The sequence below is a fragment of the Chrysemys picta genome, chromosome 1 (genome assembly GCF_011386835.1).
Source record: "Chrysemys picta bellii isolate R12L10 chromosome 1, ASM1138683v2, whole genome shotgun sequence".
In the NCBI taxonomy this organism is placed as follows: Eukaryota; Metazoa; Chordata; order Testudines; family Emydidae; genus Chrysemys; species Chrysemys picta.
Genome location: NC_088791.1, coordinates 183,432,480 through 183,451,194, shown reverse-complemented (window position 1 = coordinate 183,451,194; position 18,715 = coordinate 183,432,480). Strand labels below are relative to the sequence as shown.

The 18,715-nt window shown below is 39.7% G+C and overlaps 1 protein-coding gene across 2 annotated transcripts in view; it reads right to left on the bottom strand.

The window, feature by feature from the left end:
• Positions 1–18,715, bottom strand: part of NCAM2 (neural cell adhesion molecule 2) — a 514,501-nt gene that overhangs the window by 174,751 nt on the left and 321,035 nt on the right. For both annotated transcript variants that reach the window (XM_005289286.4, XM_065576283.1), the window contains exon 8: positions 10,101–10,246. In XM_005289286.4, coding sequence (XP_005289343.2) covers positions 10,101–10,246 — 146 coding nt within the window. The remainder of the gene's footprint in view (positions 1–10,100; positions 10,247–18,715) is intronic.

The window sequence follows — 18,715 nt, the reverse complement described above, 5'->3', positions numbered from 1 at the left end:
TCATAGGTCATGATAGGGGCACTCCTGAAACTTTCAGAAGCTTAGACAGTCAAATTAGCCACTGCTACAATAAACTCAGCCTTTGCTCCTCAAGATATTGACTTGCCTTTCTGATAGTTGACTGCTCAGTCTAGATCTGAGCAATATGATGTATAATGTAGCAGGAAAACTCTTTAGAGAGAAAAAATGCAATCCAGTAACTGAGTGTCAGGAACCCAGATTAAACTAAACTATGCACCAGCTGAAACTGTGCTTCACAGATGCTATGATGGTCAAGGCAACATAATCTATCCTCACCTTCTGCATAGGCATAGCATAAAACTTCAAAACTCTTTACATCACAATTGTTTTAACTCAACATTAAACATTTCCAACCAATGCTGTAGCATATTTCTATCACTTCTTTTGTCAAAGATCTTTTATAAAGTAAGGTGATCTATGAGAACAAATCTCACAGAAGGCATTCAGGCACCACTATATGTTGACAGTTGGGGATAAAAGATTTGTATCAAGTCCTACCAAAACAAAATCAGTGGTATTTCAATCCTCTTCCTCTCCAGGTTGCCTGGAAGTTCAATGACCCATCAAACTCATAAGAACATAAGAAAGGCCGTATCGGGTCAGACCAAAGGTCCATCTGGCCCAGTATCCTGTCTACTGACAGTGGCCAATGCCAGGTACCCCAGAGGGAGTGAACCTAACAGGCAATGATCAAGTGATCTCTCTCCTGCCATCCATCTCCACCCTCTGACAGACAGAGGCTAGGGACACCATTCCTTACATGTCCTGGCTAATAGCCATTAATGGACTTAACCACCATGAATTTATCCAGTTCTCTTTTAAACTCGGTAATAGTCCTAGCCTTCACAACCTCCTCAGGTAAGGAGTTCCACAAGTTGACTGTGCACTGCGTGAAGAAGAACTTCCTTTTATTTGTTTTAAACCTGCTGCCTATTAATTTCATTTGATGACCCCTAGTTCTTGTATTATGGGAATAAGTAAATAACTTTTCCTTATCCACTTTCTCCACATCACTCATGATTTTATATACCTCTATCATACCCCCCCTTAGTCTCCTCTTTTCCAAGCTGAAGAATCCTAGCCTCTTTAATCTCTCCTCATATGGGACCCGTTCCAAACCCTTAATCGTTTTAGTTGCCCTTTTCTGAACCTTTTCTAGGAGACCACATCTGTACGCAGTGTTCGAGATGAGGGCGTACCATCAATTTATATAAGGGCAATAATATATTCTCAGTCTTATTCTCTATCCCCTTTTTAATGATTCCTAACATCCTGTTTGCTTTTTTGATTGCCTCTGCACACTGCGTGGACATTTTCAGAGAACTATCCACGATGACTCCAAGATCTTTTTCCTGACTTGTTGTAGCTAAATTAGCCCCCATCATATTGTATGCATAGTTGGGGTTATTTTTTCCAATGTGCATTACTTTACATTTATCCACATTAAATTTCATTTGCCATTTTGTTGCCCAATCACTTAGTTTTGTGAGATCTTTTTGAAGCTGCTTTGGTCTTAACTATCTTTAGCAGTTTAGTATCATCTGCAAACTTTGCCACCTCACTGTTTACCCCTTTCTCCAGATCATTTATGAATAAGTTGAATAGGATCGATCCGAGGAACACCACTAGTTACCCCTCTCCATTCTGAGAATTTACCATTAATTCCTACCCTTTGTTCCCTGCCTTTTAACCATGAAAGGACCTTCCCTTTTATCCCATGGCAGCTTAATTTACATAAGAGCCTTTGGTGAGGGACCTTGTCAAAGGCTTTCTGGAAATCTAAGTACACTATGTCCACTGGATCCCCCTTGTCCACATGTTTATTGACCCCTTCAAAGAATTCTAATAGATTAGTAAGACACGATTTCCCTTTACAGAAACCATGTTGACTATTGCTCAACAGTTTATGTTTTTCTATGTGTCAGACAATTTTATTCTTAACTATTGTTTCGACTAATTTGCCTGGTACAGACGTTAGACTTACCGGTCTGTAATTGCCAGAATCACCTCTAGAGCCCTTTTTAAATATTGGCATTACATTAGCTAACTTCCAGACATTGGGTACAGAAGCTGATTTAAAGGACAGGTTACACACCTTAGTTAACAGTTCCGCAACTTCACATTTGAGTTCTTTCAGAACTCTTGGGTGAATGCCATCTGGTCCCGGTGACTTGTTAATGTTAAGTTTATCAATTAATTCCAAAACCTCCTCTCGTGACACTTCAATCCATGACAGTTCCTCAGATTTGTCACCTACAAAAGCCGACTCAGGTTTGGGAATCTTTCTAACATCCTCAGCCGTGAAGACTGAAGCAAAGAATCCATTTAGTTTCTCCGCAATGACTTTATCATCTTTAAGTGCTCCTTTTGTATCTCGATCATCAAGGGGCCCCACTGGTTGTTTAGCAGGCTTCCTGCTTCTGATATACTTAAAAAACATTTTGTTATTACCTTTGGAGTTTTTGGCTAGCCGTTCTTCAAACTCCTCTTTGCTTTTCTTATTACATTCTTGCACTTAATTTGGCAGTGTTTATGCTCCTTTCTATTTGCCTCACTAGGATTTGACTTCCACTTTTTAAAGGAAGTCTTTTTATCTCTCACTGTTTCTTTTACATGGTTGTTAAGCCACGGTGGCTCTTTTTTAGTTCTTTTACTGTGTTTCTTAATTTGGGGTATACATTGAAGTTGGGCCTCTATTACGGTGTCTTTAAAAAGCGCCCATGCAGCTTGCAGGGATTTCACTTTAGTCACTGTACTTTTTAACTTCTGTTTAACTATCCCCCTCATTTTTGCATAGTTCCCACTTTTGAAATTAAATGCCACAGTGTTGGGCTGTTGAGATGTTCTTCCCACCACAGGGATGTTGAATGCTATTGTATTATGGTCACTATTTCCAAGCGGTCCTGTTATAGTTACCTCTTGGACCAGCTCCTGCGCTCCACTCAGAACTAAATCTAGAGTTGCCTCTCCCCTTGTGGGTTCCCGTACCAGCTGCTCCATGAAGCAGTCATTTAAAGTATCGAGAAATTTTATCTCTGCATTTCGTCCTGAAGTGAAATGTTCCCAGTCAATATGGGGATAATTGAAATCCCCCACTATTATTAAGTTCTTAATTTTGATAGCCTCTCTAATTTCCCTTAGCATTTCATCATCACTATCACCGTCCTGGCCAGGTGGTCGATAATAGATCCCTAATGTTATATTCTTATTAGAGCATGAAATTTCTATCCTCTAAGGGCAAATCATGAAAACAGGTCAGTTTCTTGACCTCAAATAGAGGAGGCAATGATTGATCCATAACAAAGGTGTAATTTCCACTTTGCCAACATCTTGTCTCAACTCCAATATGAGATCCACAGAATCCCACAGAGTTCCAAAGCTAACCTCAGCCTAAGCCCAAAAGAAGTGTATACAATTTTGGCATCTTTCAGCTAAATCTCAAGTATAAAAGTGGGTTTGGGGGTTTTTAGAGTACTGTATGCCGCTTCTGTGGGACTTCTTTGACAGTTTCACAGAATGAACACTTTCAATTGTTTTACCATGCAACATAACAGTAATATGAGCAGTAAATATTTTAAATCTTCAAGGCCTTTCATATTAAAGTGACATTATTTCTGCCAAATCTTGTTTTATGTAATCCTTTTTGTATGCATAAAACATGGTTTAATTTCAAATGTACAAATTTTTGGAAATAAACCTCCTTTAACTATAAATATAAGTTTTCAAATGACAAATCACTAGGATATTCAAGTTAGTTAATTCAAGACTGAGGGATATTGTTTGTACTGTATCCATGTCTGTGATGTCTGGCAGATTCTATGAGCAAATAGAAATAGTATTGTTTTGTAATAGGTTGGTGAGTCTTTTTTTGTGTGCGTGTGTGTGTGTGTGTGTGTGTGTGTGTCTAAAGAGCTCTTAACTAAATTTATTAAACCAACTGAACATGAGCTCCCAGAGTGGTGATGTGGCAAAGGGGGCTAATATGTTCCTTGGATGCATAAAGAGGAGACGATCAAACTGAAATATGGAGACACTATATTTGTATATGGCATTGGGGCGACCACTACTGGAATAGTGTGTCCAGTTCTGTGTCCACTCTTTAAAAAAGGATGTTGAAACACTGTAGAGTGTTTGGAAAAGAGTTACTAGAATAATTTGTTGTCTGCAAAATATGCCTTACACTATGCTTCATTTATATAGCTTATTAAAAAGAAGGTAAAGAGGCAACTTGATCAGTTATTTACAAAGAGAGGAGACACCTGATTTTAGAGAGCTCTTTCTTTTAGCAGATAAAGACATAACTCGATTTAATGGCTAGAAGTTCAAGTCAGCCAAGTTCAAACTGGAAATAAGATGGGGACAATTAATCATTGGCAACAGATTACCAAGGGATATGATACATTTTCCATCAAATGGAGTCTTTCTTTGAAATATGTGATGTTTTTCTTTAAAAAAAATGTTCTAATTCAACTGCAGGCTGTTGGGCTAGATTAAGGATTCACTGGGTGAAATTCTATGGCTTGTATTAGCAGGATGTTGGATTAAATAACTATAATGGTTCCCTTCTGTCCTTAAAAATCTATGAAGAACTGTGTGGGTCAAACAGTGGAAATAACAGATTCTGTCAAACAAACAAAATCAAAAGCAAGGAATATCTAAGCCTGCCACAAGCACTCTTAAATAACCCCTGTTGTGCCTGCCTACTGTAGCACACATTTTATCAGAAGATCTTAAAACAACTTAATCATGAACAATGATGTTCCTTTATTTATAGCCTAATGATGCATTCTAGTCCACCGTCAGGGTTCCCTCCCAAATCTGAACTTTAGGGTACAGACGTGGGGACCCGCATGAAGACCCCCTAAGCTTATTTCTACCAGCTTAGGTTAAAAACTCCTCTATTCCTTGGATTAAGTAACGCTGCCACCACCAAGTGATTTAAACAAACATTTAGGGAGGGCCACTTGGAGCCCTACCTTCCCCAAATATCCCCCCCAGTCCCTACACCCCTTTTCCTGGGCAGGCTTGAGAATAATCCCCCAAGCCTCTACACCCCCTTTCCTGGGGAGGCTTGAAAATATATCCTCACCAATTGGTACAGGTGAACACAGACCCAAACTCTTGGATCTTACAACAATGAAAAAAATCAATCAGGTTCTTAAAAGAAGAATTTTAATTAAAGAAAAGGTACAAGAATTACCTCTGTAAAATCAGGATGGTAAGTACTTTACAGAATAACAAAAGACTCAAGAACACAGAGGATCTCCCCTCTAGGCAAAACCTTAAAGTTACAAAACCAGGTATAAATCTCCCTCTTACACAAAGGAAATCACAAGCCAAAATAAAAGTATGCTAACGCATCCCTTCACTAGTACTTACTAATACTAATGGAGTTGGATTGCTTGCTTTCCTGATCTGTCTCTGGCAAGCACACAGAACAGACAGACAAAGAACAGACAAAACAAAGCCTTCTCCCTCCTCCCCAAGATTTGAAAGTATCTTGTCCCCTTATCGGTCCTTTTGGTTAGGTGCCAGCCATGTTACCTGGCCAAGAGGGATTTTATAGTACTGTATACAGGAAGGTTGTTACCCTTCCCTTTATATTTATGACAACACCTATAATGCAGGTACAGTTTTGGTTGGTTTGTTTATATAGGACAGGGGTCGGCAACCTCTGGCACGCAGCTCGCCAGGGTAAGCCCCCTGGTAGGCTGGGCCCCCATTGGCCTGGGACGGCGAACTGCAGCCAGTGGGAGCCGCGATCAGCCGAACCTGCTGACGCGGCAGGTAAACAAACTGGCCCAACCCGCCAGGGTGCTTACCCTGGCGAGCCGTGTGCCAGAGGTTGCCAATCCCCGATATAGGATATACCCATTATATTTCCTTGTCATGACTGGATTCTGTCCTGGCTACCCTTCCACCACGGCCGTAGCGCACTAATGGGGTGACACCTGAAGAGACCCCTTGGGTAGGTGGAAAACTAAAGGCTTCGTGGGCATCACAGGCCAGTCTACTGGTTTTCCACACATACCTTCAAGGGGCCTCTTGAATGGCTATACAAGCTGAGGAGTTAAAAAGGGACCACATTTGGTTTCTCAGTATATTTTAATTGTACTGTATAACATACATATCAATTCAGTTTCATAGTAATTGTAGTGGTCTATTTATATATTTTGAAAAAAAAAACAATTAAATATTTTAATGTAAAATAAAAAAGTTATCACAAGTGTAAGCTACTTACTTGATAAGGCTTTTGCACTGTAATTACAAAACTGGACTGAGTAAAAGGGGCAGCAAAAGCTTGCAATAAAGGCTGAGGAACTAGATATTATACTCTTAACAACATTTGCAGCTTAAGAATCTATATATGAAGACCAAATTCATTATCAGCTCTAACATTTTAAAGAACTACTTTCGATAGTTTGAACACAAATGTTTAATGACATACATTTGTAATAATATAGGCTTATCTACTTAAACAAGAGCTTTATTCAAAGCCCATTCAGCTCAATATGAGTTCTTTACATTAACTTCCATCGGCTTTGGATTAGGTCCTAAGTGTCTGTGTAGTGTGTTAAATAATTGTTTTTTTTTTAATTATATACATATACATATATATATACACACATACACACACAACACTTGTGCTATTGGCAATTTTAATATCAATATGTTTCACAGTTTAACACATTTTTATACTCTGGGTTCTAAATATTACTGATGGAATCTACAGTTGTAATGTTCCCCATGAAATTTTTAGGACCTAGATTTGATTTGCAAATGCTGAACAAGAAGTTTTAATATTTATTTTCAAATAAATGATTCATTCTAAATAAAAAATGCTGAGCAACCTTCATATTTTTAATTTATTCTCAGTTATTCATTCTCAATTAGAGATAATTCAATCAGATTGGAAAAAAACTACTGTACAACAGTCAAAACTCTATCCATGGCAGAATAGTGGATCAAATTAAAAAAACTTCACTTAGTAACTTTTTTTATTTTAAGATTAGGTTCTGCCAAAGAGGAGGGTACCACATCCAGAAACAACCAAAAATATATGGCATGTACCAGTATTCTTCTTCTTACTATTATTGAGAAGAAACTGTATAAGAGTCATTACTGAAAAACTTTATTTTCTCATTCACGTTTAGCTCATCTAATAGCATGAAGTAGAACAAGCAGAACAAGTTAAGAACTACTGCCCAAGAGTCACATTCTAGCATATATTGGGTTGATTTTGTAGCCCAGAAGCCCTGTAATCTCATTATACATGTTTGCTGACAAATAAACTTGGTGAAAACAAATGCTAAAAACGGTGGCATCTTTCCATTCTTTTTTTAATGAGAAACAGATGACTAGTCTGACAAATATTACCAATGGAAAAATGATACTGTCTATTGAGAGACTTTAATATGTAGCTAAATGTACTTCTTTTCTGGTACAGGCTAGTGATATAATACTCCTATCATTTCCAAAGGAAGGAAATAGCTAACTTTAAATAAATAAAGCTAACAGCCACAATGTCCTACTTGCTAGCAATACGAGACAATTGAGACAATTTAGCTAGAGTCTTTCAATGAGAGAGAAATCTAATGGGGATACATACTTGTGCCCACAGTTTGTGAATGTGGAGCTGATGTGCTTAAAGCTAAGCTAGTGATTATACCACAGCAGTCTAGGCCAAAAAATGTGCTAAATTTAAAACTAGTGACAATCACATAAGTGTCCTCTATTTATATGTGCTAATATTTTTCAAAGGAATTAGAACTTTTGAAGTAAAGTCATAATATGCATTGTTGCAATGTATTCCAATATTAGTTTTTAGCCAGTAAAGATCAGTGACAGAGTAGGCTCACCTCACTTACAGTGCAGGTAGCTCCCTGAACAGACTAAATAAATACTACCCACAAAGCTGAACAATAAATTATTGGGCTCAATGCAGGAATTATTGGAGACATTTTATAGTCTATGCTATGCAGGTCAGAATTGTTGATCATAATGTTTTATTTGGGTGTTACAAGTAACGTATCTATAAAAGCTCTTTTTTAAAAATAAACTCCTTTTTCAGGATACAATCTAAATGTAAATGTAAATGTAAACCGATACAGAGAGGACACACCATTGGTTATGAAATTTCCACCATGCCACTGTAATAAGGTTCAAATACAAGTGAGTTGGGGAAGGTTTAAGTAAACTCCAAACTGAATAGCCAAGTTTCCAAGCCGGTGACTTAATCTCTGCCCCATCAAATATTGTCTGGATGAGCAATGAATGAAGTAAGAGGGACATTCAATGGTAAAAGCAAAAGGCAATTGTACAACCCTCTTGAATCCCATTTCTTTTGACCTTTTATATGCAGTGTGTCAAGCATACAAAAGGTAGCTGAACTGAGTTTGTTCATCACTACCTTTTTAGGTTGATGCACAATCTAAAAAGAAAGAGGTGCAACATGGATTAATATGACACACAGAGTTTTAACCTTTCACACAATGTATGGAAAGCATAATACTGTATGAAATATAGGGAAATACTTAGGGCCAGATTGCACAAAAAGTTATCAAACTATTAATGGAATTTATTTGAGTTCACTGGTTGATATGGCAAAGCTATCCTAAGGTACATTCCAACACCAGAAATTTTGCCCTTTGTTCGTGCAATAGAAGGATGCTACCATTGGCAAAATTTAACTCAAAATATTTCAGTTGGTCTTTTGCTTCTGTTTTAATTTATATTTCTTGGAAAGATTATGATATAAAATTGCAAATATTCATCTATATTGTTTTATTGAAAGGGGAATATCTCATCCAATCAGAGTGCAGGGAGTAAAGGCAGGGCCTCAAGCAAAGCCCACTTGACGTCAATGAAGGTAATTCCATTATTTTCTTTTCACTTTAGATCAGACCCTTGAGGAGGCAAAAATGTGCATTTTTCTTCCATTCACTAATTCCCTGTACACTGTTTGGCTCTGGGAGAATCTGACTGGCAGAATCACTGTACGGTTATTTTTCAGTAATGGTATTATGGATACGGAAATATCTCTAACTTGAGTGGCTACAACAAACCATCTGCTTTGCTTCCTGTACTCAATATTCTCATTTTTGCCACCAATCAAGATGCCATCTCACTCCCTTCAAATGAAGCAGAGAAACTCCAAAATGTATATGAAAAAAGAAAAAAAATACCAGCAAGCAAATAGCATTGTGAAACCACTGAAAGGGAAATTTTTAAATATTTGACTCAGTCCCCTCCTGTAGCCCTGCTCCTGCTCCTATTGCAATCAGCTGAAGTCTTGCTGTTGACTTGATTAGGGGTAAAATTATGCCTTTTTTCTAATATTTGTCTGCCCTTCACCACTCCCCTCCTGCACAGTTCTTTGTTCCCACAATAACTGTCATCTATTTATGTTTTTGTTTATATCGGAAGAATCTTATCCTTTCCCATCCCATTCAGTTATGAAAGAAAACATTGTAGAAACAAATGTATTGTAGTTATAGTGGGGTGAAGAGTCTCTCTGAGCTGTAAGAAGGAAAGTTGGGAGCAAAAGAAAAAAAATGAGGAGAGAAGAATAGATAAGAGGAGTAAAGAAAAGGTGCAGAAGATTTAGGCCGAAGTTTCCGAAAATGTTCTTCATTTTGGCTGCTTCAATTTTTGGGTCCCCAACTTCGGACACCTACAGATCAATTTTCAGAAGTGCTGAGCACCGAAAGCTCCAGCTAAAGTGAATGGGAGCTGTGGGAGAGCCGCACCTCTAAAAATTGGGTTCCATATGTCTCAAGATGGGCACCAAGAAATTAAAGAACTCAAAATAAGAGGACACCTTTAAAAGTTTAATTTTTGACAGTTGGACTTTTAATAATTTGACAGCATATTTTGTTTCATATTTTCATTTAATTTTTTAGGATTTTTATACCACAGTGCTATGACCTTGTAAACATAAGGGCATCCTCCAGTTCTAACATATGCCTGTTAATTGTTTTCTACATTAGTTTCCAATTATAAAAACAACAAAACAAATGACAATACATATTTAGACTTATCTCTAATCCTGTAGAAACATACATGAAATGCTGGTTTACCTTGTCACCTTCAGAAAAAGTTATTCCATCGATGGCTCTTTTCCAAGTAATTTCTGGGACAGGTTCTCCTTCTGCCTCACATATCAGTGTTGTTTGACCGTTTTCAAATGTGGTTTCATTTTTAAGATGTATTATCTGAGGCTGTACTGTTAAAAGTATAAATTATATTATTCATTGTGCATCAGAAACATTAAATAGCAGTTTATTTTTAAATGTCCTTTTTGTTTTAAAAGTTCATTCATGTTTAGTCCATTGGGATTATCAGCAGCACTATTTCAAAATTCATGAGACAACACAGCAAAACGAACTGCATAGTGGGACTTATTTTTTAAAACAATGTAGGTCAAAATTGAATACAGACCTTGCATTATTAACAAGTTAAATATATCCTATGAAAAAAACTAACCAACAAATAGCATTAACGTAATATTAAGGCAGAGAAATCAAGCACTCAGGTGTGCAGACATGAAATGTTCAAATTGAAATCTCAACTTTACTTCTGCTCCTTTGTACTTATGCCTTAAAACACTGATATTGAAATGATCCTGAGTTTGAGGCCTGCTCTACACTTAAAATTTAAATTGAACTAGCAGTGTCGCTCAGTGGGTGTGAAAAATTCACATGCTTGAATGCCACAGTTAAGCCAACTTAGCCTCCAGGATAGACGTGGCTAGGTCAATGGAATAATTATTTCACTGACCTAGTTACTGCAACTTAGGGAGATGAATTACCTTTATTGACAGAAAAATCCATTCTATTGCCGTAGGAAGAATTTACCTATGGGAGTGTAGCTGGTGCTCATGGTAGTACCTGTAGTGTAGCCATACCCTGAGATGACTCAGATATTAAGACAGACCAATGCCCTATACTACATTAACTTTGAATCAGTCTAAACCTTTTAGCCTGCTGAATTTAACCTTTCATAACTGCAAAACTATTGAAACAATTTTCTCCAAACTGGTGCCCTGATCCTGAAGAGATCCATGCAGGTGGACTCTTGACAACTGGTAATCCACATGGATGCCAGGGTCCATATGCACGGATAACATTACAGGACCAGAGTCTTTACTAATGCTAAATTATTGTGTGCTAAAGCCTCAGTCAGAATACAAGTCCCATTGTGCTTGGTGCTGTAAAAACAAAGTTCCTGGCCCAAAGAACACATTTTAAAAAGATAAAAAACAAACATACAAAAATAGACAAAGGTTGGGGGAATGGGATAGAACATATAAGCAAAGTGATTAAGATAAAGATGGTCACACATCTTATTTCCATTTTTTTCCTATATATTTATACTATTATTAGGATTTTGCTCAGTCTTTCACACACAAATCATCTTGAAGCAAAGACTAAAGCATGAAAAATTTTAGCCTGATAGTTGAATAGTTTAGAAAGAAAAATGTGAGAAAATTGTTTCCAAAATTATTTCCATGATTTCCCCTAACTATAGTGGTCCCTGCTGTCTATTGTGACCATCCCAAACAGACTCTTTTAAGGCAAACACAAGTGGTTACAGTGGTGACATACATCGCTGTGTCAAGTGTATTTGACAAAGCTAACAAATTTCAATACTCTAAACCAGGGGTTGGCAACGTTTGGCACGCGGCTCGCCAGGGTAAGCACCCTGGCGGGCCGGGACAATTTATTTACCTACTAATGCGGCAGGTTCGGCCAATCGCGGCCCCCCACTGGCTGCAGTTCGACGTCCCGGGCCAATGGGGGTGGCATGGGAAGCCGCAGCCAGCACATCCGTCGCCCGCGCCGCTTCCCGCCGCCCCCATTGGCCTGGGACGGCAAACCATGGCCAGTGGGAGCCGCAATTGGCTGAACCCGACGCATCAGCAAGTAAATAAACTGGCCCGGCCCGCCAGGGTGCTTACCCTGGTGAGCCACATGCCAAACGTTGCCGACCCCTGCTCTAAACATTTGCTTATTATTTTGGGACAAAGTCTATAGTCTTACCCTTGGTGTAACCCCAATGAAGTAAATGTGATTTCATGTGGAACAAATCGGTGAAGAATTTCACCCATTATCTCTCTTTCCTGTTTATTAAATTCAGTGACCACTGGAACAATACAAGACTGTTTCATGTTAAAATTTTAGATATGGAACTACTCATAAATAAATTAACAAATAAATACATTTTGTTTCTCCTAAGGATGTTTGCATCCATGCAGGAAGAAGATAAGACATGGTCAAAAGTTTAGGGGCATAAAATAGGGGCTGATCTCTAATATTACTTCATTTTTATCCAGATTTTCTCAATTTGGTTCTCAATTCAAAATGTGGTATCTATGTGAGAACCACTGAACTGTATGTCATACATTCTACAGTATTAGTAGCTGCTGTAAAGTCAGGGCTTAAGTCAGTTTCCCATAATAAAATCCTGATTTCTAACTCACATATTCATGCACAAACCAAATCCCCCCCGAAAAGAAACAAATCACACCAAAATTTTACATGGTACCTCTCATCCCCAGAACAGGGATTATTTTTAAGTTAAGAAAATAATTAAAGTGAGTTGTAAAATTACAATGTTTAAAAACTTTCTATGCCAGTAAAAAATTGAAGATCCCCCTAACTTTTCTGTCTCATCATAGCTCCAGAAAGGCTTATGTTCAGAAGTACTTGAGTGCATCAAACATTAATTAATTTACTTTCACAACTTGCCTGAGAGATAGGAGAGTATTAATATTCCCATTTTACAGATGGGAAAACTAAAACAAAGTATTTTATCTAATGCCACCAAGTAAATATGTGACAAAGCCAGGATAAGAACTCAGGATGAGCTCTGATTCCAAGCTTAGGCTCATTCCTTCAGACCACACTGCTTGAGGTGCTGAACCTCCACAGCTCCCATTAACTTTGGTTGCAATTGTGATTCTGCTTTAGACAACTTGCCTGTATAGCATCATAAGGGAATTCTGCTGCAGATCTAGGGACCAAAAGAAGTTCTCCTGGATGGAAATCAACTACCTTAATTACAAGACTATCCTTTCTCTTCTTACAGTCCTTTGGTTCATTCTCTTCCCACATTCCAACTTCCAAAGTAAATGAGATGGGGTCCTCTAGCCTTATTCACTACACAATCCTGGTTCATTCTCACAACTCCATCGATCTTATATATTGATCAAGGCAGGGGTTCTGTTGGAAAAATAGTGTGTGATCATATAACTAAAGGTTGTGCCTTCATGCATATGGAACAGCAGGCAAATTTATGGTTGTCCTAGTCACCTTAATTTTGGCCTCTTTTATGTTTGAATATTAGACTTTGTAACTTTAACATTCTTTTAAGAGATTGTAGTATTTTGCATGTAGTCTTTTCTTAGGTTTTTTTTTTTTTTGTTAAACAAAACTCAAATTGCATCCTGTAGAACCATAATGACCCTCCCATCGGTCCACAGCACAGACCTTTACCAATTGAACTAAAGGAATAACCAACAGCAGCAATATGCTGTTATCTTCAGTATAAACCAGTCACTATGTGACACATTTTACTATTGGTTTGCAAAAGTATTTGTTAGACGGGAGAAATATATCAGATTGTATTACTGGCTTAGGAGGGGAATGCTGTCCAGTGGTTACAAATAGCTAAGCCAAGTACCCAGAACTACTTCAGCAAAACAGTGCCACTAAGTGGGTGGATAATACTTACCTGCTTTTTAAAAAAAGAAGAACTTCTATGGCATATGCATCCGAAGAAGTGGGCTGTAGTCCACGAAAGCTTATGCTCTAATAAATTTGTTAGTCTCTAAGGTGCCACAAGTACTCCTGTTCTTCTTTTTGCGGATACAGACTAACACGGCTGTTACTCTGAAACCTGCTTTTTAAAGTAAGCACTAGGAGGCCTTGGCCAATAACAAGAACCATGAAGCGCACAGAAGTAACACCAATCAGTGGAAGAACTGAGACTAGAACTCATAATTTCCTCTTGGCCGCTGACACAGTGCATCTTGGCTAGCCCAATACTGCCAGTCGTAGAGTTCAAAACTTATGAGTCAAAGCCAAAAATGAGGGATTGTAAAAAATTATAAACTGAAGTGGGGGACTTTTTTCGACTCCTGTCTCTGGACTTTTTACTTTTTAGGCGAAGTTCCCACTGCCAATATCTATATTTCCTTTCTGGTTGAAAATTCAACCTTAAGTGTATACACAAATATGCCCTCCTGCCCCACAATACTACTCAGAGGGTCGGGAGTTACTCTCTTCTAACTTCTATGGCAGGAGACATGCCATTCTATTGCTCTCAAAATTCTGGCTCTGTCACCCTCCTGCCTCCTTCCCCACCCACCAGCCCCTTCCCATCACAATCTCTTATTCTTCCACATTTTCCAAACGTGCTCTCTTGGTCTCTTTATGTCTAAAAGTACCTGATCAAGTGATAAACATGGTCTAGCTGCCACGCATGTCCAGTATCATTTCAAAAAACTGGGTTCAAACAAGGCTTCATTTTCTTGCATCCAACAGACTCTTTACCATCCCACCACCCCACCACATCCCCCTGTCCCTCTTTATTCCCCAGTCTCCATTCCTGATCCCTCTACATTCCCTATCACTATCTCTACTCACATTCCTTATACCCTCCACATCCTCCACCTCTGCTGTGCCTCATCTTCCAGATCCCCACCTCAGTTTCAGGTCCTGCATTTGAACATTCCCCTTTCGTACACCTGAATCACCTGTATAGTGACTAAAGGGCCACACTCTTTCTGACTGGCAGGCTGGCTTTTGCCTCATTGGAAACAATGGGACGTGGTGGCCACCTTTACTAAAGGAATCCTCACTTTTATCAGCTAACAGTGTAGGGAAATGGTGGCCATCTTGGCTGAGGGCAGCCTGTGGCTTCAGTCCCATTGACAAGAATGAGAGATGATGTCCATTTTGGCTAATGGCAAAACTGCATCTTTGAAGATAGAAGAAAATCATGTTAAATCTCAAAATAATCCCCATCTACCACTCTCCTATTCCTTTTCTATAGGAAAGATATAAAGCTTGATGTTCATCGACCACAGAGCTAACCTTACAAATTTTGTCAAGTATCAGAGGGGTAGCTGTGTTAGTCTGAATCTGTAAAAAGCAACAGAGGGTCCTGTGGCACTTTAAAGACTTAAAGTCTTCAAGATGCCACAGGACCCTCTGTTGCTTTTTACAGATTCAGACTAACATGGCTACCCCTCTAATACTTGACACCATGCAAGGCACTGCACTTAGCCGTATGGAATGGAAATCTATCAACCTCATGAAGAAACTTGCACAAATACAGACAGATATCATCTTCCTTTCCAAATGCAAACGGATGGACATCATACCAAATGGACTGAAGGTGAAAAATCCATTGCTATCTACATACTGCACAGACCACAGTGAGAGATTATGCCATACACTATCAAAGAAACTGAGGAACCACCTGATCAGCATCCTATACAGCAAACAGGAAAACATCAAGAAAGAGCTCTCCAACCTGGAGACTTTCATAAATAACCAACCCTCCACACAAATGGACTTTACTAAAATAAGACAGGAGATCTATATTACACACTTCACCTCTCTACAAAGGAAAAAGGACCGTAAGCTGTCTAAAATCCTACCTGCCACATGGGGCCAAAACAGGGGTACCCCTAACTCACCCAGCAATATCGTCAATTTATCCAGCTACACACTCAACCCAGCAGAAGAGTCTGTCCTATCTCGGGGACTCTCTTTTTGCCCCAGCACCCCCACCAACATGATACAGTTCTGCGGTGATCTGGAAGCCTACTTTCGCCGCCTCCGACTCAAAGAATACTTTCAAGATAACACTGAACAGCGCACTGATACACAGATACCCTCCCACCAACAACACAGGAAGAAGAACTCCACATGGACTCCTCCTGAGGGTCGAAATGACAGTCTGGACCTATACATAGAATGCTTCCACCGACGTGCACAGGCAGAAATTGTGGAAAAACAACATCACTTGCCTCATAACCTAAGTCGTGCAGAACGCAATGCCATCCACAGCCTCAGATACCACCCTGACATTATCATCAAAGAGGCTGATAAAGGAGGTGCTGTTGTCATCATGAACAGGTCTGACTACCAGAAGGAGGCTGCCAGACAACTCTCCAATGCCAAATTCTACAGGCCACTTTCCTCAGATCCCACTGAGGAATACACTAGGAAACTGCACCATCTACTCAGGACACTCCCTACACTAACACAGGAACAAATCAACATACCCTTAGAGCCCCGACCGGGGTTATTCCATCTATTACCCAAGATCCACAAACCTGGAAATCCTGGACGCCCCATCATCTCGGGCATTGGCACTCTCACTGAAGGACTGTCTGGATATGTGGACTCCCTACTCAGACCCTACGCCACCAGCACTCCCAGCTATCTCCGTGACACCACTGATTTCCTGAGAAAACTACAATGCATTGGTGACCTCCCAGAAAACACCATCCTAGCCACCATGGATGTAGAGGCTCTCTACACAAACATCCCACACACAGATGGAATACAAGCTGTCAGGAACAGTATCCCTGATGATGACACAGCACAGCTTGTTGCTGAGCTCTGTGACTTTATCCTCACACACAATTATTTCAAATTTGGTGACAATATATACCTCCAGACCAGTGGCACCGCTATGGGCACCCGCATGGCCCCACAATATGCCAACATTTTTATGGCTGACCTGGAACAACGCTTCCTCAGCTCTCATCCACTCATGCCCCTTCTCTAGCTAGGCTACATTGATGACATCTTCATCATCTGGACCCATGGGAAGGAGACCCTGGAAGAATTCCACCATGATTTCAATAGCTTCCACCCCACCATCAACCTCAGCCTGGACCAATCTACACGGGAGGTCCACTTCCTAGACACCACAGTACAAATAAGCGATGGCCACGTTAACACCAGCCTATACCGAAAACCCACCGACCGCTATGCCTCCCTTCATGCCTCCAGCTTCCACCCCGGACACACCACATGATCCATCATCTACAGCCAAGCGCTGAGGTACAACCACATCTGCTCCAACCCCTCAGACACAGACCAACACCTACAAGATCTTCACGAAGCATTCTCAAAACTACGATACCCACACAAGGAAATAGAGAAACAAATCAACAGAGCCAGATGCATACCCAGAAGCCTCCTGCTACAAGACAGGCCCAAAAAAGAAACCAACAGAACTCCACTGGCCATCACCTACAGTCCTCAGCTGAAACCTCTCCAACGCATCAGCAGTGATCTACAACCCATCCTGGACAATGATCCCTTACTTTCACAGACCTTGGGAGGCAGACCAGTCCTCGCCCACAGACAACCCGCCAACCTTAAGCATATTCTCACCAGCAACCACGCACCACACCATAACAACTCTAACTCAGGAACCAACCCATGCAACAAACCTCGATGCCAACTCTGCCCACATATCTACACCAGCAACACCATCACAGGACCTAACCAGATCAGCTACAACATCACCGGTTCATTCACCTGCACGTCCACCAATGTTATATATGCCATCATGTGCCAGCAATGCCCCTCTGCTATGTACATTGGCCAAACTGGACAGTCACTACGCAAGAGGATAAATGGACACAAGTCAGATATCAGGAATGGCAATATACAAAAACCTGTAGGAGAACACTTCCACCTCCCTGGCCACACAATAGCAGATGTAAAGGTAGCCATCTTACAGCAAAAAAACTTCAGGACCAGACTCCAAAGAGAAACTGCTGAGCTCCAGTTCATTTGCAAATTTGACCCCATCAGATCAGGATTAAACAAAGACTGTGAATGGCTATCCAACTACAGAAGCAGTTTCTCCTCCCTTGGTGTTCACACCTCAACTGCTAGCAGAGCATCTCACCCTCCCTGATTGAACTAACCTCGTTATCTCCATACTGATTTATACCTGCCTCTGGAAATTTCCATTACTTGCATCTGAAGAAGTGAGGTTCTTACCCACAAAAGCTTATGCTCCCAATACTTCTGTTAGTATTTAAGGTGCCACAGGACCCTCTAACAAATTTTGTGTGCCCGCCTTTTGTAGAAGTTATTCGGATTAGCACAAGGATATTTCCCTAAATTTATGCATGACAAACAATTCAATTTTCCCAAAGGGATGCATGTTCTAAACCTTACATGTAAAAAGCCTTGATCTTTACAGGTTCTACTATTCTAAATTTCATAAACACCTTCTTCTAGTGGGTCACTTTAGGAGGAAAACATTCAGTTTGACATTTTAGACACAAGGAGCTGACATTTAATAGACTAACCACTGATTAATATTCCTAGCTGACAATTATTATTAAGAGGAAGGAGAAAAGCTTGAAAGGGAGAATAAGATACTATTTCATTGCCTTGTTTTTATAGGCCAGAAAATCATAATTCACTATTGACCTAAAGGTCTGCAATGTATTATGTTAGTTGGTTAACTTTTAATTATACAGGTAGGATAATAAGATAGTATTTAAAAAAAAATGAGAACTATGCATCTATGCCACAGTGAGGTACCAAGACTTCTGTGGATAGGAAAACTAGAACAGACTTTTAAATCTGTAAATGTTCTTTCTCTGATTGGACAAGGCCATTCTCAAATTAAATTGATACTTGCTTAC